We start from the raw sequence: 20,489 nt of genomic DNA, 5'->3' as shown, positions 1-20,489 counted from the left end.
TGAGATGCAGCTCCTTGAGGGATTTCCTCTCCCTCATCCCCGCGGGGCTGAGGCTGAGATGAGGCTGGCCCAGATTTGGGGTTTCCCCCTTTCCAAGGGGACAGGGAATTCTCTGCTCTGGATGGATGTACAGAATTCCCTTGACAAAACTCTTCCCCCTTTCCAAGGGGACAGGGAATTAATTCTCTGAGTGGATGCACAGAATTCCCTTGGCAAAGCTCTTCCCCCTTTCCAAGGGGACAGGGAATTCTGTTTTTTGGATGGATGCACAGAATTCCCTTGGCAAAGCTCTTCCCCCTTTCCAAGGGGACAGGGAATTCTCTGCTCTGGATGGATGTACAGAATTCCCTTGACAAAACTCTTCTCCCTTTCCAAGAGGACAGGGAATTCTCTGAGTGGATGCATGGAATTCCCTTGACAAAGCTCTTCCCCCTTTCCAAGGGCACAGGGAATTCTCTGCTCTGGATGGATGTACAGAATTCCCTTGGCAAAGCTCTTCCCCCTTTCCAAGGGCACAGGGAATTCTCTGCTCTGGATGGATGTACAGAATTCCCTTGGCAAAGCTCTTCCCCCTTTCCAAGGGCACAGGGAATTCTCTGCTCTGGATGGATGTACAGAATTCCCTTGGCAAAGCTCTTCCCCCTTTCCAAGGGCACAGGGAATTCTCTGCTCTGGATGGATGTACAGAATTCCCTTGGCAAAGCTCTTCCCCCTTTCCAAGGGCACAGGGAATTCTCTGCTCTGGATGGATGTACAGAATTCCCTTGGCAAAGCTCTTCCCCCTTTCCAAGGGCACAGGGAATTCTCTGCTCTGGATGGATGTACAGAATTCCCTTGGCAAAGCTCTTCCCCCTTTCCAGGCTGTCTGTCCCTGGGAGGTCACAGGTTCTGACTTGTCCCTCTTTCAGGGGAATTTATCCATCTAATTACCACGTGTCATGGTTTGATGCTGGCACAATGCCAGTGCCCCCATGAAAATATATTCTCCTCAGTGGCTGCTGTGAATGTGACCAGAAATAGAGGCTCCAGCTTAGGAATAAAAGAAAAAAACCTTTATTATATGTAAAAAGGAACACACACAGAACTCAGAATGAAAACCTGACCTCTTTCACAGACTGGAACCAAGAGTTCTCTGCTTTTTAACCCCTGTGTTCTCAGAGGTGCATCCATGTCTTCAGTGGCCAAAATTAAAATCTGAGCACTAATTGGTTTGACCACAACTTCCCAAAAAACTCCTTTCCTTATCAAGCCAGAGCACTGTCTCCTCTCCGTGGGAGCTGGGCTGGCAGAGCCTGGCCTCATCCACACGTCTGCCAGGGAAGGAGGGAATGTTTTCTTGCTTTTCCCTTTGTTTCCTCCTCGCTGGGAGTGTTGGGCACCAGCAGCTTCCCTGGCAGCCAGGAGCACCAGCCCTACCTGGAGCTGCTGCATCCTCCCTGGCCTTGCTTTCCCTGACCCACTTCCAGAGCTGAGGGCTCTCAGGCTGAGGCAGGAACTGCACTGTGGGGCTGGTTCTCTCTTCATCCTCCTCCTCCTCATCCTCCTCCCACCTAGATCTGCTGTTCGCCATGCAGGAGAGGGATGCAGCTCAGGAAATCCTCTTGCACACCCTGTGCTCCATGAGGAGGAAACGCTGCTGGCTCACAGGGATGGACAGGGATTTTGGGAAGAGCTGGCTGAGCCTGCAGGAGGCTGCACCGGTGCTGTCTGGGGCAGCTGCTCCTGTCCTGAGGCTTTCACGTTCCAAAATCTGTGATCCACCTGCCTGAGTGCCAGAGATCAGGTCTGCAGGCTCTCATGGAGCTGCTTTTCCTCCTGTATTTACAGACAGTGGGGCCTTGACAGTGGGGCTGACGCTGAGGGGTTTTCTTTGAGAAATGTAGATCTGGAGGAAAGGGAGAGCAGCATTCTGAGTTTTCTCAGGTCTGCAGGCTCTCATGGAGCTGCTTTTCCTCCTGTATTTACAGACAGTGGGGCCTCGACAGAAGGGCTGAAATTGAGGGGTTTTCTCTGAAAAATGGAGATCTGGAGGAAGGGGAGAGCAGCATTCTGAGTTTTCTCAGGTCTGCAGGCTCTCATGGAGCTGCTTTTCCTCCTTTATTTACAGACAGTGTGGCCTTGACAGTGGGGCTGAAGCTGAGGGGTTTTCTTTGAGAAATGGAGATCTGGAGGAAGGGGGGAGCAGCATTCTGAGTTTTCTCCTTGCACAGCCACTGCAGGGCTCCAGCACCATCCTTGGTGATCCTGAGGCTGCCTCTGACCACGGGAGGTTCTTTAGCTTTATTTTGCTAAAGAACCTCCTAAAGCTAAAGCTTCACTGGGTTTGGGGGAATTTGAATTGAATTTGGGGGAATTTGAAGGGTCTTGCCCTGGGAATGCTTCCTCTTTCTGTCACTTCTTCATTTGGAAAACATCTCCTGGAGCTGCCTCAGAGCTCTGAACTCCAGGTTTCACACTCCAGGGGCCAATTCCAGGGTGCCAGGAATAACCAACCCCAAAGAGATGGATTAAAAAGAGGTAAAAGCTGGTGCTGAGGGCCCTGGTCCTCCTTAGACTGAGCTCAGCTGGAGCCTCTCATCCTTCTTAGCCTGAGCTCAGCTGAGGGATCACTGATCCCAATCCCTGGCCCTGGAATATTCTGAGTGGGAAGGGATCCTGAGGGATCATTGATCCCAATCCCTGGCCCTGGAATATTCTGAGTTGGAAGGGATCCTGAGGGATCATTGATCCCAATCCCTGGCCCTGGAATATTCTGAGTTGGAAGGGATCCTGAGGGATCATTGATCCCAATCCCTGGCCCTGGAATATTCTGAGTTGGAAAGGATCCTGAGGGATTATTGATCCCAATCTCTGGCTCTGGAATACTGAATTTGAAGGGATCCTAAGGGATCATTGATCCCAATCCCTGGTCCTGGAATATTCTGAGTTGGAAGGGATCCTGAGGGATCATTGATCTCAGCTCTTGGCCCTGGAATATTCTGAGTGGGAAGGGATCCTGAGGGATCATTGATCCCAATCCCTGGCCCTGGAATATTGAGTTGGAAGGGATCCTGAGGGATCATTGATCCCAATCCCTGGTCCTGGAATATTCTGAGTTGGAAGGGATCCTGAGGGATCATTGATCCCAATCCCTGGCCCTGGAATATTCTGAGTTGGAAGGGATCCTGAGGGATCATTGATCCCATTTCCTGGACCTGCAATATTCTGAGTTGGAAGGGATCCTGAGGGATCTTTGATCCCATTTCCTGGACCTGCACAGACACCCCAAAATCCCACCCTGGGCATCCCTGGCAGTGCTGTCCAAACTCCTGGAGCTCTGGCAGCCTCGGGGCTGTGCCCATTCCCTGGGCAGCCTGGGCAGTGCCAGCACCCTCTGGGGGAAGAACCTTCCCCTGTTTTCCTGGGATTCAGCTCCAGCCATTCCTGGGGTCCTGTCCCTGGTCACAGGGAGCAGAAATCAGAGCTGCTCCTCATGTGAAGCTGCAGCCTTGAGGAGTCTCCAGCCGAACAAGCAGAGTGCCCTCAGCTGCTCCTTGTGGGACTCCTCCAGACCTTTCCCCATTCCTGTGCCCCTCCTTGGAACATTCTCCAGACCTTTTTCACGTTTTGATGCCCAAACTGCCCCCAGGTCTGGAGGTGAGCCCAGAGCAGAGTGGGACAATGCCCTCCCTGACTGTGCAGGGATGAGAGGAGCTGCTGACCCCCTGGGTCCTCTCCATGTCCCCATCCAGCAGGACCCCAGACCTTTCCCGTGTGCCTCCAGGGCTGCATGTGCTGCGTCTTTAACGGCGCGGAGGCAGCTCCATTGAAGATTTGCAGGAGAGGAGAGCAGGAGGGGGGTGTGGATGTGGCTATTGGCAGAGCTGTGCTGACATCCCTGGGAACAGCTGGGATCTGCTGAGCCGCTTGTCAGAGCCCCGAGCAGCCGCAAAAATCGCCAGGTTTTTTTTTTATTTTTGGTTTTTTATTCGGGAGAGCTGGCGGGGGCTTCCCGGGAGCGAGATTATCCTGGCAGAATTCCTCTTGAACTGCTCGTGGCCATGGAGTCTCCACTGAAATCAGCAAACAGCTGACGTGCTCAGAGTGCAGAACCACCACGGTGAGTTTATTTTTAGAAGGAGGTTTTAATTATTTGAGGAAAAGAAACATTGGTCAGACTTTTCTTTTCCCCCCCCCTCCCCTGTGCAAAATGCGGCGTAAAATGTGAATATTTCAGGGATGGGGAGCTGGCAGTGTCCCTCTCCCCTTGCTAAGAGCCAGGATTCCTGCTGCTGGATGGGGCTTCATTTAAAACAGAGCTGGACTAAATAAATATGTGGCTCTGGGGTGCCAGTGAGGATTTGGGAGGGTGAAATGAGCTCTCCTCTTCCTCCTTTTGTGCTGCCTACGGAGAGAGGGAATCCCCGGGCGGCATCCTGTGCTCTGCCATGTCATTAAGGAGTTCCCCTGACAGCATCATGGAATCTCCTTGTGCTCTGTCTGCAGCTTGCTCCCGGGTACTTCCCCTTGTTTTTCAGGGTCAGCACCTTCCCAGCTCTTTTGCTGGTTAATATTTTAGTGGATTTATTTCTTTGGAGCTGGCTAGTTGATGGGGAATGTTGGCGACTCGGTTGGCATCGTGCCATGTGACGTTTTTGGGGTGGCTTATGCAATTTGGTGTTCTGTAGGATGGTGCTTGTGTTCACTGGTACATTAACCTCGTTTTTAAATTAATTTAAACCCCTCACTGAGTTGGATTTAGTGGAATAAGGAGCTTGGATTGAGTTTTCCCCCTCCTCACACATCGTCCAGTTTTGTCTAACACCCAAGAAGTTATGCTCTCTTCATCCCAGATTTAGTGCTGGGAACTGGGTTTTTTTGGGATTAAAGTGTGGTTATTGTACTTTGGGATCTCAGGATCTCTCTACCTGCTCCTCAGACTTCACACTCAATCCCCACTTTTTCTGGCAGCCGACAAAAAAAGTTGAGTTTTTTATTTGAATCGTTATTTCCCCATTTTTTTTTCTGTGTTCACATCCATTTCTGGGTCCCACCTGGAGAGCACCCAGTGTCTGCCATGGGATGAGTGGCTCTGTGTCCTCTGCCAGCGTGGGGAAAAGCAGGAGGAGGGATCCAGACAACCTTCCTGCCCTGTGCCCTCCTGCTCTGGGGGTTTTCTGGGACCTGGGATGCTTTGGGGCTGCTGAACAAACTTTGGGGATGTGCTTTGCCAGCTGGGGAAGGGAATTCCTTGTTCCCTCATCCAGATTTTTATTTAATGCTGCTGCTCCTGCCTGGCACAGGCTGAGCTCAGGAGCAGGTGCCAGCAGGAGAAGAGTTTTCCTTGTTTTCCTGCTTGGTTTTACTTGTTTTCCTGCTTGGTTTTCCTTGTTTTCCTGGTTGGTTTTCCATGTTTTCCTGCTTGGTTTTCCCTGTTTTTCTGGTTGGTTTTTCATTTTTTCCTGCTTGGTTTTCCCTGTTTTTCTGGTTGGTTTTCCTGGTTGGTTTTTCTTGTTTTCCTGCTTGATTTTCCCTGTTTTTCTGGTTGGTTTTCCTGCTTGGTTTTCCTTGTTTTCCTGGTTGGTTTTCCATGTTTTCCTGCTTGGTTTTCCCTGTTTTTCTGGTTGGTTTTCCTGCTTGGTTTTCCTTGTTTTCCTGCTTGGTTTTCCTTGTTTTCCTAGTTGGTTTTCCCTGTTTTTCTGGTTGGTTTTCCTGGTTGGTTTTTCATGTTTTCCTGCTTGATTTTCCCTGTTTTTCTGGTTGGTTTTCCTGCTTGGTTTTCCTTGTTTTCCTGCTTGGTTTTCCCTCTTTTTATGGTTGGTTTTCCTGGTTGGTTTTTCATTTTTTCCTGCTTGATTTTCCCTGTTTTTCTGGTTGGTTTTCCTGCTTGGTTTTCCTTGTTTTCCTGCTTGGTTTTCCCTGTTTTCCTGCTTGGTTTTCCCTGTTTTTCTGGTTGGTTTTCCTGCTTGGTTTTCCTTGTTTTCCTAGTTGGTTTTCCATGTTTTCCTGCTTGATTTTCCCTGTTTTTCTGGTTGGTTTTCCCTGTTTTTCTGGTTGGTTTTCCTGTTTTGTTTTCCTTGTTTTCCTAGTTGATTTTCCTTGTTTCCCTGCTTGGTATCTCTGTTGCAGATGTAACCAATTCTGCTCAGGACTCTCTAAAAAAAACCAGCAGCTGAACCAGGGATTTCTGCTGAGCCAAGGAAGGGTTAACAGAATTCCCTGCTCAGTGCTGTCCTGTTGCATCCTGACACTGTGGAAAGTAGGTGGATAATTCCTTGCTTTTCAGGAAACCCCTGTGGTGGACAGCCCTCATTAATTGTTGCTGGGAAACTGCTTTGACGTCAGGGCAGCAGTTCCCTGCTCTGGGGATGAATACAGGAATAGCTCGTGGTGAGGAAGTGGGAAGTGCTGTGAAATGGAGCAGGGAGCTCTGACAGGGAATTCTCAGCCTGCATTTCTTTCCTCCCTGCCAGAGTTCTGCCCAGGAAGCCTCAGGAACTGTCCACAAACCTTTGGTGCTGCATTGGGAGCAGCAATTCCTGCTCAGGGAGCCCTTGGTTCTGATCATCCTCCACTTTGCTGACTCTTTTGGGGTTGGGTTTTTTTGATGTTGAGTCTGGGTTTTTTCCTCCCTCAGATTTTGGAAAGGAGGGGTGAGAAGGTGATTGCTCAGCCTAAAGCAGCTCCCAAAAATGAAAGGAGAAGGGAGCAGCAGGATCCCTTCCTGTTCTTCCTGTTTCCTTTCCTGTTTCCTCCCTGTTTTCTCCCTGTTTCCTCCTGTTTAATTTCCTATTTCCTTTCCTGTGTCCTCCTCTTTCCGTTCCTGTTTCCTTCTTTCCTGTTTCCCCCTGTTTAATTTCCTGTTTAATTTCCTGTTTCCTTTCCTGTTTCCTCCCTGTTTTTTCCGTTTCCTCCTGTTTAATTTCCTATTTCCTTTCCTGTTTCCTCCTCTTTCCTTTCCTGTTTCCTTCTGTTTCCTCCCTCTTCTCTTCCCTGTTTCCTTCCCTGTTTCCTTTCCTGTTTCCTTCCCTGTTTCCTCCCTGTTTCCTTTTCTGTTTTCTTTCCTGTTTCCTCCTGTTTAATTTCCTGTTTCCTTTTCTGTTTCCTCCCTCTTTTCTTTCCTGTTTCCCCCTGTTTCCTTTTCTATTCTCTTCCCTGTTTCCTTCCCTGTTTCCTTCCTGCTTTCCTCCCTGTTTCCTTTTCTGTTTTCTTTCCTGTTTCCTCCTGTTTAATTTCCTATATCCTTTCCTGTTTCCTCCTCTTTCCTTTCCTGTTTCCTCCTGTTTAATTTCCTGTTTCCTTTCCTGTTTAATTTCCTGTTTCCTCCTCTTTCCTTCCCTGTTTCATTTTCTATTTCCTCCCTGTTTCCTTTCCTGTTTCCTCCCTGTTTTCTTCCCTGTTTCATTTTCTATTTCCTCCCTATTTCCTTTCCTCTTTCCCCCCTGTTTTCTCCATTTCCTCCTGTTTAATTTCCTATATCCTTTCCTGTTTCCTCCTCTTTCCTTTCCTATTTCCTCCCTCTTTCCTTTCCTGTTTCCTTCCCTGTTTCCTTTTCTGTTTTCTTTCCTGTTTCCTCCTGTTTAATTTCCTGTTTCCTTTCCTGTTTCCTTTCCTATTTCCTCCCTGTTTCCTTTTCTATTTCCTCCCTGTTTCCTTTCCTGTTTCCTCCCTGTTTCCTCCCTGTTTCCTCCCAGTTTCCTTTTCTATTTCCTCCCCGTTTCCTTTCTTTTGAACACCAAACCAATAATGTCCCTTTTCCTACAAGAGGGAAGAACAGGACTGAGAGTGGCCCTTGTTGCTCCAGGCTTGGACAACTTGAAATTGAAACTGTTTAATCCCATTTTTCATGGGGAAATGTTCCTTAGGCCTGTTTAACTCCTCTGCAGTTGGTTCCTGTCTCCCAGTGTCAACCTGTGAGATGTGGCATGGAATAATTGTAGCAGGAATTCTCATGTGTTTCCTTTTCCACACTTGGAAATCAGATTTAAGCAAAGTTTTCCCATCCAGGTCAGAATATTTATGAGATTTTTGTACCCAGAAATGTTGGAGGGCTGCAGAGATCAGCTGGGGCTCAGGTGGGACATGAGAGGGCTTGAAAGGGGAGGAAGGTGAAAGAAAGGATCTGAAAATGGAATCATGGAATGCTTTGGGTGGGAAGGGACCTTAAAACTCATCTCATTCCACCCCCTTGGTGTGGAGGGAAACCTCCCACTAATCCTGGCCTTGGGCACTTCCAGGGATCCAGGGGCAGCCCCAGCTTCTCTGGGCTGTGCCAGGGTCTCCCCACCCTCACAGGGAGGAATTTCTTCCTAAAAGAAGAAAATCAGTCTTTATAAAAGTTTTATCCCCCTCTGTGTGATTCCTGGGTATGGCATGGAAATTATTTTGGCAGTCCCAGTCACACTCCTGGAACAGAGTGAGAACAAGTTGACACCTCTGCTGAGGTGGAGGGAGGGAGGTGACAAAATTCCAGAGGATTTTATTCCCCCTGAAGGGATTTGAGATGTTTCCCACAAGGAAACCTCCTGATTCTCCACGATTCCCTCCGACTCTGCTGCGTTTCCTGTCTCCTTGCCCATAAAAAGTTCTTTCCCCCCTTTTCACCTGGAGTGCAGCCTTGCATGTGCATCATCATTTGGGGTTTGATGTCGTGTGGGGGTGGAGATGAGGATTGGGGCCGTGACTAAGCACGGGGCTGCAGGCACACACCTCCTGGGGGGAGTCTTGCTGGGTTTAGGAGCTCTCGGGGAGGGAGGAATTCCATCCCTCTGCAGCTGACAGCAAGGAGAGAATTCGGGAGGGTTGGGGTTTTGGGGTGCTTGTCCTGCTGGGAGCTGTTTGCTGGCTGCGAGGGGAGGGAGGGGAGGGAGCTCCAAATGATTTTATCTGTCAGAATTCCAGCTGAGCCTGCAGTGCTTTCTGTTGTGGTGGTTGTTTGGGAGGCTCTCAGGAGCAGGGAAGAGATGAATCTGACTCCATCTTTCTGATATATATTATAATATCTGATAAATATTATAATATCATATTACATTCCATTATATATATAATATTATTTATATGAAATTCATTAAATATATTATATTTCACATATTATATTCAATATATTATATTTCACATATTCTATTTAATATATAATATTTAATATATCATTTTTAATATATTATATATAATATATTATGAAATATATTAATATAATATGATATGATATGATATAATATTATATCATATCATATCATATTATATTAATATATTTCATAATATATTATATATAATATATTATGAAATATATTAATATAATATGATATGATATGATATAATAGAAATGAAATTCTATTATATGAAATTATATGACATTATATTACTGTATGATATTATATGATATAATATTATATCATATCAATAATATAATATAATATCATATGAAATTATATACTAAAACTATACTAAACTACAGAGAGAAAGGATCCATCAGAAGCTAGAAAAGAATGAAGAATAACAACCTGTGACAGACCAGAGTCCAACACAGGACTGGGATTGGTCATTAAGTCAAAACAATTCACACAGAACCAATCAAAGATGCACCTGCCACATTCCAAAGCACCAAACCACAAGGAGAAGCGTTCAGATAATATAATTTACATTTGTTTGCTGAGGCTTTTCAGGAGAAAAATCCCGGTGAAGGGATTTTTCATTAAATATCACACTGAAACCTGTCCCGGGTTGCTGCAGTGCTGTTTTTCCTGAGTTCCTTTCAGGACCTTTTATCACATCCACACTGTAGCCATGATATTGTCTGAAAAATCCTTTTGCCAGGATTTTTCTCCTGAGAAGCTGAGGAACCTCCGGAAAGAAATGTAAACAATAATTATTGCTGCCCTGGAATGCAACAGGTGCCTCTGTGATTGGTTGTTTCTAATTAATGGCCAATCACCGTCAGCTGATTCTGAGCGTCACAAGATTTTCTCATTCCTGTCCTTTCTATTCTTCTGATAGACCTTTTCTATATTATTTTTGGTATAGTTTTAATACAGAATTTTAATATAATATATATCATAATATAATAAATCAGCTTTCTGAAAGATGGAGTCAAAATTCTCATCTCTTCCCTCACAAATATATATCATAATATAATAAATCAGCTTTCTGAAAGATGGAGTCGAGATTCTCATCTCTTCCCTCACAGCCATCCGGCCTCTTGTTGCCCCAAAATGGCCACGATTGTCCCAGCCCGGGAGGGACAATCCCAGGCCCCGGCAGAGCCCGAGGGGCTTCGTGCTTGGGCTCGGAGCCCCCTGCCCAGCCCACCGCCCCCATTTCCCCCCAGTCACCCCCGCCCGGTTGCTCCTGGCAACACGGCCCCGTTGCCATGGAGCTCGGCTTCCCATTGGCTGCCGGGCAGCCAATCAGCGAATTGCTGGCCGGAGCATCACTGGGACCCAGCGGGAGGTGGGAGGTGGGTGCTGCTGCCCCCAAAGAGAGCAGGGGGGGACGATGGGGAAATTGTGGGGTGGTTTGGGGTTCAGCACGTCCAGAGGGGGCGGCGAGGCTGGAGAGGGGCTGGGAACCCAAACCCTGTGAGGGGCTGGAACCCAAACCCTGTGAGGGGCTGGAACCCAAACCCTGTGAGGGGCTGGAACCCAAACCCTGTGAGGGGCTGGAACCCAAACCCTGTGAGGGGCTGGAACCCAAACCCTGTGAGGGGCTGGGGGCACAAACCCTGTGAGGGGCTGGAACACAAACCCTGTGAGGGGCTGGAACCCAAACCCTGTGAGGGGCTGGAAATTAAAACCCTGTGAGGGGCTGGAGCTCAAACCCTGTGAAGGGTTGGAAATTCAAACCCTGTGAGGGGCTGGGGGCACAAACCCTGTGAGGGGCTGGAACACAAACCCTGTGAGGGGCTGGGGGCACAAACCCTGTGAGGGGCTGGAACCCAAACCCTGTTAGGGGCTGGAACCCAAACCCTGTGAGGGGCTGGAACACAAACCTGTGAGGGGCTGGGGGCACAAACCCTGTGAGGAATGGCTGAGGGAGCCGGGGGTGCTCAGCCTGGAGGAAAGGAGATTCAGAGGCAGCCTAAGCTCCTGTCTGGAAGGGCAGGTGTCCATCCTCAGGGTGGTGTGTGTTGGTGCTTGGGAGGAATCCCCGTGTTCCTGCTCTGAAACCTGAGAGGGAGAGCCTGAGGCACCTCAGACCCCTCCATCTCCCCCTCAGACCCCTCCATCTCCCCCTCAGACCCCTCCATCTCCCCCTCAGACCCCTCCATCCCCCCTGAGGCCCCTCCATCCCGCTGCAGCACCCGAGCTGTGTGTGGGCCGCTGCAGCCATCTGTCTCCTTTGCACCCTCTTTTAGCTCAGGAGCAGCTCTGTTCCCTGAGAAACAAGGCCAGGAAAAGCGTTGATGGAGCAGGAGCTTCCTGCCTTCCCCAGATCTGCTGCCAGATCCATCTGAACTGGAAGTGCAGAACTTTCCTTGCTTGAATTCCCAGCCCAACCAGGAGCTGCTGTTCCATTCCTGGGGCTCACAGCTGCAAACTGCAGGTGGCAAGGAGGCAGCAGAGGTGGAATTCCATCTTCCTCTCTGGAGCGAGGAGGAGGAGGATTTAAAAGTGTCCTGGCTCCTTGGCCAGCACTCCCAGTTTGCCACTGGCCCAGTCGCTTTCCCAATGCCCATCCCCAAACCAAAACACCTCCCCCACCTCCTCCCTTCCACCTTTGCTCCATCTTCCTTCCTGACACAGATTTTTCTGCTGCATCTGTGTCATTTTTTTATTTCCTCTCTCCCAAGGCCCAGCTCAGTGCCACCCACCCTTCCTGGGCGCTCTGAACTTGCAGAGCCTCTCCCCAAACCCCGTCTGTCACCGTCACTCGTGTCTGCCACCCCCTCTCCTCGTCCCACGGCTGCCCCAGGGAGCTGGGGCTGATTCATTCATCCTGCAAGGAATCCTCCTCTGGAAAGCAGCAGCTCCCAGATCTTCCCCGAGTTCTGCACGCAGGGAAATGTCCTGGAGGCTGCCTGGCGGGGAGGGAAGCTGCAACAGGAGGGGGCAGCTGATAAATGTCACTTCTGTGGCTCTGAGTTGTCTTTTCTGGGAAATCTGATCATCTTCCCTGTGTGATGCTGAAGTTACGTTGCAGCACGACAGGAAAAGATGCTGTTATCCTCCTTAAATGTGGCTGAGGTGTTTGGCTTGGGGGGAAAACCTTGTTAGAGGGTGGGTGGTGCAAAGGGAATGAGCTGTACAAAACCTGCTCCTTTTTTTGAGGCAGTTCCGCTGCTGCCTCCTCCCTTCCCTTCCCCAAATCTGCTCCAGATCCTCCTGCAATGTTTAAACCCCCGGCCTGGCCATGAGCCTGGAGCAGTTTCCTCCAGTGTGAAGTGTTTTGGGGTGGGAGGAGGCAGAGTTTACCACCTTCACCCCCTGCAGAATCCTCCCACAAATGAGACACAGCAGGCAAAGCGTTCCCTTTTCCCTTCCTGACCTAATTCCTGCTGGAGCAGCGTGGGATTCCCTCGTGGGGGGCTCCTCACCCTGGATCTCAGCCTGCTGGGGTGAGGACAGGCCCCTGCAGCTGGAAAATGGATGCTTGCACCTTTTTCCCCCTGAATTTTCTGGGATATTTCCCACCCAAGGAAATATCAAGGTGCTTTTCCCTTTCCTCTTTGCCCCATGTGTGGCTCTGGAGTGGCAGCAGCCTCACTCAGGTGAGTGAAAGCCTTTTTGAGCCTCCAAAATCCAGGTGAGCAGGAAGCTGAGGTGGCCAAGCTGCCTCCCGGTGCCAGTCCTGTCCCACTGGATCTGGCATTTTCCCTCCTGCCCCCACCATGTCTTATCAAATTTTAATAAATTCCACGGAAGAATCCATGGAATGGAGGCAGTTCACTGCACTCTCCTGCTTTCTGTGCCTGGAACCAATTCCAGTAACTGCATAAATGTCAAATGCACATTTTGTGTTCAGCAGCTCCACAAATTAAAGGGGAATACTCCAGGAATATCAGCTGTTCTGTGCAGTCAGGAGTTGATAAATCTCTGTGAGTTCTCTGTTTCAGCCACGTTCTGCCAAAGAAATTGAAAATGAGTTGTTCAACAGATGTTCTCTGCTACGAGGGGTTTTGTGTGAGCCTCACTCTGATTTTGGTTCCCCTTTTTGGAAATTTGTCTCTCCAGAGGTGTTTCCTGGTGCCACATCCACGTGGAGCTGGTTTAGTCCTTGCTCAGACTCTGAGACCTGCTCTGGAATCATAAAATCCTGGCATGATTTGGGTTGGGAGGGACCTTAAAGCTCATCCCAGTCCCCCCCATCACAATCCCATTATCCCAGGCTGCTCCAAGCCCCTTCCAGCCTGGCCTTGGGCACTGCCAGGGATCCAGGGCAGCCACAGCTGCTCTGGAAATCCATTGCAGGGCCTCACCACCCTCACAAGGAGGAATTTCTTCCCAACATCCCACCTAACCCTGCCCTCTGGCAGTGGGAGCCATTCCCTGGGTCCTGGCACTCCAGTTCCTGGTGAGCTCTCAGGGCAGGGCTGATGTTTTGATTCCAGATGATCATTTTGGATAATTAACACTTAATTTGATGAGTTTGAGGCTCTCAGCACAGGTGCTGCCCTGTCCAGGCTCCTCTCTAATCCAGGGGCTGCTTGCTTCTTGCTAATCAAAGGGAAGCAATTAAATGCAACTTTATCAGGAACTTCTGTCTTAATGTGTAATTTGAGTCCCACTTGTCCTGAAGTGCCTGACCAGGAGGAGATATCAGGGTTACCTTATCTCACTGAGCCTGTTTGGAGTACAAGGCTGAAGATTTGACTGATTACAAAAAGAACTGGGCTGGGATTTGGGGAAAATTCAGATTTTTGGTGGTGGTTTGCCCCTGGGGCAGAGCCCAGCTCTGGTTGGTGGAATTTATTTCACTTGTGTGATGTTTGCTGGTTTAGAGCTGCCCTCAGTGTCTCTGTCTCCATCACTCACCTGCCTCAGGACCTCAGTTCTACCTCAGGGACTTTGTGAGGTGCCTCCAAAATCCTGGTGGGAACCACGGAGCTCCTGCCAGGCGCCCTCGAGCTGGGGCTGCACCCAGGGTGGGCAGGCTTGATGCCAGGGCTTGGTTTGGCATCTGTGGGCACAGGGTGGGCTCCAAGGAAATTCCAGGCCGTGTGTGGGAGAGTTTGTGTGCAGAGAGAAGCTGCGTGCAGCCCCTGAGCTGCCCCTTGTCCTGCAGGTGCCCGTCGCCGCGTCGCAGGGCTCTGAAGATGTCCAACAGCAACACGGCACAGGAGTCCCTGGAAATTATGAAGGAATCAGAAAAAAAGGTGGTTGAGGAATCTGTGAACAAAACCAAATACGTGTCCAGGTCACCAAGCAAGGAGGAGGTGGAGAAGGATGGGGGGGAGGAGGTCGGCGTGCGCCAGGAGTCTCAGGTGAGTGTGGGCAGGGGGAGCTGGGCCTCACCTGCTGCTCCCCAAAGCACCCAGAGCTTGTGTCCCCTTCCCCACAGGGACACCACGCTCTGCACGCTGCTCCCTTCCTCTCCAGCTGGATCTCAGAGTGAAATATTCCCTGAGCTGGGAGTGGAATAACTGAAATACTCCCTGGGGGACACTGGGGCTCTGTGGCCAGGCTCTGGTGCCAGGGCTGTCACCTCCCTCTGGCTCCTTTCTGTGATCTGAGGATGAGTGAATGACTTCGTGTCAAGGGAAGGCACCCAGGGAGGGCTTGGCTTCAGGAATGCTGCTTGGCTGTTGCTTCGGTTAAAAATAGGACGGGAATGTTTTGGGATTTCATTTCAAGAAATGCAAAAAAATCTCAGTGCAAGAATCATCTGGGGCTGCTGGGACTCACTCCTGCTGCTCTGCCCTCCTGCCACCTGAGCTCGTGGCTCCTGTGGAGCCTGGAGCAGCTCCCACCCTCAGCTGCCTGCTGGCTGCTGCTGCCGTTCCAGCTGTGGCGGGCACAGCTGCCAGATGTGCTCCCAGCTGCACGGCCAGACGGGGGGTGTGTTTGTGGGGTTCCCGGGTGAAGGGAGGAATGATGAAGTGGACTCCAGGTTCTCAGAAGGCTAATTTATTATTTTATGATATGATATGATATTTTATATTATACTTTATATATTATATTATATCACATATTATAAGATAATAATGAGAACTTCAGACTTTCTCTCCAGAGTCTGACACAGCTTAACCCTGATTGGCCAAAGAGTCAAAATAATTCACACGAAACCAGTAAAACAATCACCTGTTGGATAAAAATCTCCAAAGGAGCAAAACACAGGAGAAGCAAATCAGATAAAATTGTTTTCTTTTTCTCTGAGGCTTCTCAGCCTCCCGGGAGAAGAATCCTGGGCAAAGGGATTTTTCAGAAAACATAAAAGTGCCACCGAAGCAGCAGCACCTCTGTCAGGATCCCTTTTTGTGGCCAGGAGTGGCAGAGAACCCCCAGGCTGAGTTTCTTTCCCTTTTCTCTCCCCACAGAAGCGAACATCGAGTCACGGCCACGCCAGGAAGAGAGCCAAGGTAGGAGCTGAGCTGCCACCCCAATTTCCTTTGGGCTGTCCTAATTCCTGATGCCAGCCTCAGGGAGCTGCTCCTCAGCCTTTCCTGTCCCTGCAAAAGCTTCAGGACAGGGATTTCCGCGTGCTCCTTCCTGACAGGATAAAGGATGGGATTGCTCTGTCTGGAAGTGAATTAAAGCAGGGAATTTCCCACCTAAAATTTGCCTTAAAGGCTGAAAAAATAAAAGAACTCATTACTCAGGGATTCCAATTATTATATTATATTATATTATATTATATTATATTATATATTGTTATATTATATTATATTATATTATATTATATTATAATTATATTATATTAATTATATTATATTAATTATATTATATTATATTATATTATATTATATTATATTATATTATATTATATTATATTATGTATTGAGGGGAATATCCCTCTTATTGGGCAGTTTAATTGGGAATTTAATTGGAAATGGCTGCACCAGGAATGCAGCTGCAGGAATTCAAGCGTGAGTTTTAGCTGAGGTGTTGTAACCACTCCCTTATTTTTATTTTTTTTTACCTTTTTCAGTCTAACTCAAAGCTTAAACTGGTCAGGAGTTTGGCTGTGTGTGAGGAATCCTCAGGCCCCTTCGTGGACGGGCTGCTGGAGTCTCAGGTAGGCCCAGGATGTGACAAATTTGGGAGTGTGGAAGCCCAGGAAATCTTAATTTTGCTAAAAATGATCCATGCCTGCCTTGGGGAGCCAAAAAATCCCCACAAGAGCTGGCTGAGACCTTGCTGGGCTCAGGGAATGTCTGAGGGACTCCAACCTCCTTTGTTCCACCCCAGGACATCATCCAGCTGCACGTGAGCTGCCCCTCTGACAAGGAGGAGGAGAAATCCACCAAAGATGGGGTGGAGAAAGAAGAAAAAGACAAGAACAAAGAGAAAACTCCGAGGAAGATGCTCTCTCGAGGTCAGGTGCTGCTTTGAACGGGGCAGGTGCTGCTCACCTGCCCTGGGAACCTTCTGGAAGGTGGGGCAGGAGCTTGGGTGGCTCTGCTGCTGCTGCTGTGCAGGGTTTTGGGGTTGGTGACATCAGGGAGTCCTTTTTGGGTGGGGAATGACCTTCAAATCCACCCAGTGCCACCCCTGCCATGCAGGGACACCTCCCAGTGTGCCAGGGTGCCCCTAAAGCTGGGCACTGCCAGGGATCCAGGGGCAAACTGGGAAATCCATTCCAGGGCCTGCCCACCCTCACAGGGGAGGATTTCTTCCCATAATCCCATTTATCCCTGCCCTCTGGCAGTGGGAAGCCATTCCCTCTTGTTCTGTCCCTCCATCCCTTGTCCCAAGTCTCTCTCCAGCTCTCCTGGAGTCCCCAGAAATTGTTTTTGTTTTGGTTTAGGGTAATTTTGGGAGAAAAATTTTTAAAGGATTTTTTTTTAAGTAAAGTAAATATAAGTGGGGGGTTTTTTTAATTGGTTTGGGAAAAGGTTTTTTATTTTTTTGAGAAAAGTGGAAAAATAGTTTATTTAATAGATAAAATATTTATTAGTACAAAAAAAAACAAACTGAGACACTGGAGAGGTCTCCTGGGTTCTTCTCTTCAGGTTGACCCACACCCATCCCATCCCAGGGATCCCATCCCATCAATCCCATCCCATCCCAGGGATCCCATCCCATAAATCCCATCCCAGGCATCCCATCCCATAAATCCCATCCCAGGGATCCCATCCCATTCCATGGCAGGGATCTCATCCCATCCCAGGGATCCCATCCCATCAATCCCATCCCAGGCATCCCATCCCATAAATCCCATCCCATTCCATGGCAGGGATTCCATCGGATCCCATCCCATCCCATCCCATCCCATCCCATCCCATCCCATCCCATCCCATCCCATCCCAGGGATTCCCAGAGCCTGCAGGATTTAAGGATTGTAAGGCAGAAATTGCTTGGACCAAAGTGTGGAATACACATCTGCCAGGACCTGCTGGGAGTGTCCAGAGCGTGGTCCCAGGGGTGGTTTTGGGACCGGGGTGTCGTTCCAGGAACCCACCCCAGCTCCCTGTCTCTGTCAGCCTCCTAAGGGCCCTTGGAGTGCCTTGTGCTGGTCCTGCTGTCCTGGGAAAAGGCTCCTTAATCCTGGGTTAGACTGGGAAATGTGGGAATGTCATCCTCGTGCACTCAGAGACAGCCCTTTCCTTTCCTTTCCTTTCCTTTCCTTTCCTTTCCTTTCCTTTCCTTTCCTCCTCTCCTCTTTCCCCCTTTCCCTTTTTCTTCTTTCCCCATTTTTCCTTTCCCCCTTTTTCCTTTCCTTTCCTTTCCTTTCCTTTCCTTTCCTTTCCTTTCCTTTCCTTTCCTTTCCTTTCCTTTCCTTTCCTTTTCATCCTCGTGCACTCAGAGACAGCCCTTTCCTTTCCTTTCCTTTCCTTTCCTTTCCTTTCCTTTCCTTTCCTTTCCTTTCCTTTCCTTTCCTTTCCTTTCCTTTCCTTTCCTTTCCTTTCCTCCTCTCCTCTTTCCCCCTTTCCCTTTTTCTTCTTTCCCCATTTTTCCTTTCCCCCTTTTTTCCTTTCTTTTCCCCTTTTTCTTCTTTTCCTCTTTTTCCTTCCCTCCTTTTTTTCCTTTCTTTTCCCCTTTTGCTTCTCTTCCTCTTTTCCCTTCCCTCTGTCCAGTCTCAGTTGTTTGTTAATTTGTTCTGCTGCCATTGTTGTTTTTTTTTCAGATTCCAGCCAGGAATATACAGACTCCACTGGAATAGATTTGCATGAATTTTTAGTAAATACACTGAAAAAAAACCCACGGTAGGTCATGGGCAGTAAAAGAACTCCCTGAGGGCTCTGTGTGTGGGCATTCCTGCATCCTGAGGGATTGCAGCACCTGCAAATATTTTTGTGTTTTCCTCTTTGGAATTCCAAGAGTTACCAGAGCTGGGACAATGTAAAAACTAAAAGCACAACTGTAATTTTATATCCTGTTCAATTCCAAATGTGGAATTGTGTGTGTGATGTGAAGAGAGAAGGACAAATAATTTGTCTGAATGCAAAGAAATACTTTTGATTGCTTTAAATCCTTTTCTAGAAATGGATTTCAAGTGTCAGCCTGGGAAGGAGCTGCTGTGGGAATAATCACTGGGATTGAGGGAAAGGCTGGCAAGGGAATAGCAAAGTTGGAGCCTGCAGCAGTGGAGCTTCCAGCAGAGCAGAGATTCAGGCTTTCCAAAGCCAAGCATCATTAGCAAAACAAACTGGAAAAAAATCTGCTGCTCAGTGTAGTATATTTGAAAAGCAGGGAGTTTTTTAGCCCATTCTCTGTGAAATCAGGGGTCACCTCCTCCTGTGACTTATTCTGCTGCAGGACAGGGCTTGGCAGCAGGGAAGGCAGTTCCACTGTCCCTAAAGTGACTTTTTCTGTCTTTTTTTTTTCCTGACAGGGATAGAATGATGCTGCTCAAGTTGGAACAGGAGATTCTGGAGTTCATCAGTGACAACAAGTAAGTGATCACCAAGTTTGTGTCAAGCAAAGGAAGTTTTTAGTGGAGATTGAGGAATTTGTGCTCCCAGGGGAGCAGGGTGAGGAGGCTGTTCTCCTGGACATCCTGCCACCAGCTGGAGCTCCAACCCTGTCCCCTGTCCCCAGCAATCAGTTCAAGAAGTTCCCCCAGATGACCTCGTACCACCGGATGCTGCTGCACCGCGTGGCGGCGTATTTCGGGATGGATCACAACGTGGACCAGACTGGGAAGGCTGTCATCATCAACAAGACCAGTAACACACGGATGTAAGCTCCTTCTGCTTCCCTTTTTCCTTTTCCTTGCCCTTTCCCTTCCCCTTCTTCTTCCCCTTCTTCCTCCTCTTCTTCCCTTTTCCCTTTTCCTTTCCCTTCTTCTTTCCCTTCCTCTTCCCCTTTCTCTTTTTCCTTTCCCCTTTTTCCTTCTTCTTCCCCTTCTTCTTCTTCTGCCTCTTCCCCTTCTTTCCCCTTTCCCCTTGTCCCTTTTTCTTCTTCCCCTTCTTCCTCTTCTTCTTCCCTTTCTTCTTCTCCTTCCTTTTCCCTTTTCCCTTTCCCTTTTTCTTTCTCTTCCCTTTTCCCTTATTCCTTTTCCTTCATCTTCCCCTCTCTCTTTTTCCTTTCCCCTTTTTCATTCTCCTTTCCCCTTTCCCCTTTCCCCTTTCCCCTTTCCCCTTTCCCTTTACCCTTTTGCCTTTCCCTTCTTTTTCCCCTTCTTCCTCTTCTTCCTTTTCCCTTTCCCTTTCCCTTCTTCTTTCTCTTCCCCTTTCTCTTTTTCCTTTTCCTTCATCCTCCCCTCTCTCTTTTTCCTTTCCCATTTTTCCCTCCCCTTCCTCTTCTTCCCCTTCTTCTTTTGTCTCTTTCCCTTCTCCTTTTACCTTTCCCTTTTTCCATTTTCTTTCCCCTTTCCCTTCTTTTTTTCCCTTTCCCTTTTTCTTCCCCTTCTTTCTTTTTTGCTTCCCTTTCTTCTTCTCCTTCCCCTTCCCTTTTACCTTTTCCCTTTCCTTCCTCTTCCCCTTTCCCTTTTTCCTTTCCCCTTTTTCCTTTCCCCTTTTTCCTTCCCCTTCTTTTTCCCCTTCCCCTTTTCCCCTTCCCCACAGCCCAGCAATGCTCTCTAGCAGGATGGGTTCCACACCATTTTTTTTCCTTTTTTTTGCCTCACAAGAAGGGGAAATCCCTCTCTAGAACAATCAGAATCATGGAATGAAGGCACAGGGAAGGAGAATCTTTTCCTCCCAGCCCTCCCTGCCTCTCCATCGTTCCTGGAGCAGGGACAGGAGCTCTCGTTGCCATCAGCCAGAGCTGAAATCTCACCCAGCAAACACCTTGGGCCTGTTTTTCCCTCCTGACAAGGGCTGGTTTCCTTGCAGCCCCGAGCAGAGGTTCTCTGAGCACATCAAGGACGAGAAGAACGCAGAATTCCCTCAGAGGTTCATCCTGAAACGAGATGACACCAGCATGGATCGGGATGATAACCAGGTGAGGGGTGGCAGGGGGCACCTGCAGCCT

The 20,489-nt window shown here is 48.7% G+C and overlaps 1 protein-coding gene across 1 annotated transcript in view; it reads left to right on the top strand.

The window, feature by feature from the left end:
* The first annotated feature begins 3,813 nt into the window (after positions 1-3,813).
* Positions 3,814-20,489, top strand: part of R3HDM2 (R3H domain containing 2) — a 36,138-nt gene continuing 19,462 nt past the window's right edge. The window contains exons 1-9 of the mRNA XM_039703223.1: positions 3,814-4,099; positions 14,197-14,395; positions 15,449-15,490; positions 16,060-16,146; positions 16,320-16,446; positions 18,199-18,277; positions 18,907-18,966; positions 19,113-19,253; positions 20,351-20,459. Coding sequence (XP_039559157.1) covers positions 14,228-14,395; positions 15,449-15,490; positions 16,060-16,146; positions 16,320-16,446; positions 18,199-18,277; positions 18,907-18,966; positions 19,113-19,253; positions 20,351-20,459 — 813 coding nt within the window. The 5' untranslated portion in view covers positions 3,814-4,099; positions 14,197-14,227. The remainder of the gene's footprint in view (positions 4,100-14,196; positions 14,396-15,448; positions 15,491-16,059; positions 16,147-16,319; positions 16,447-18,198; positions 18,278-18,906; positions 18,967-19,112; positions 19,254-20,350; positions 20,460-20,489) is intronic.

Source organism: Passer montanus, unplaced genomic scaffold (genome assembly GCF_014805655.1).
Source record: "Passer montanus isolate IOZ18808 unplaced genomic scaffold, ASM1480565v1 scaffold161, whole genome shotgun sequence".
NCBI lineage: Eukaryota > Metazoa > Chordata > Aves > Passeriformes > Passeridae > Passer > Passer montanus.
This window is presented reverse-complemented; position numbering and strand designations above follow the sequence as displayed.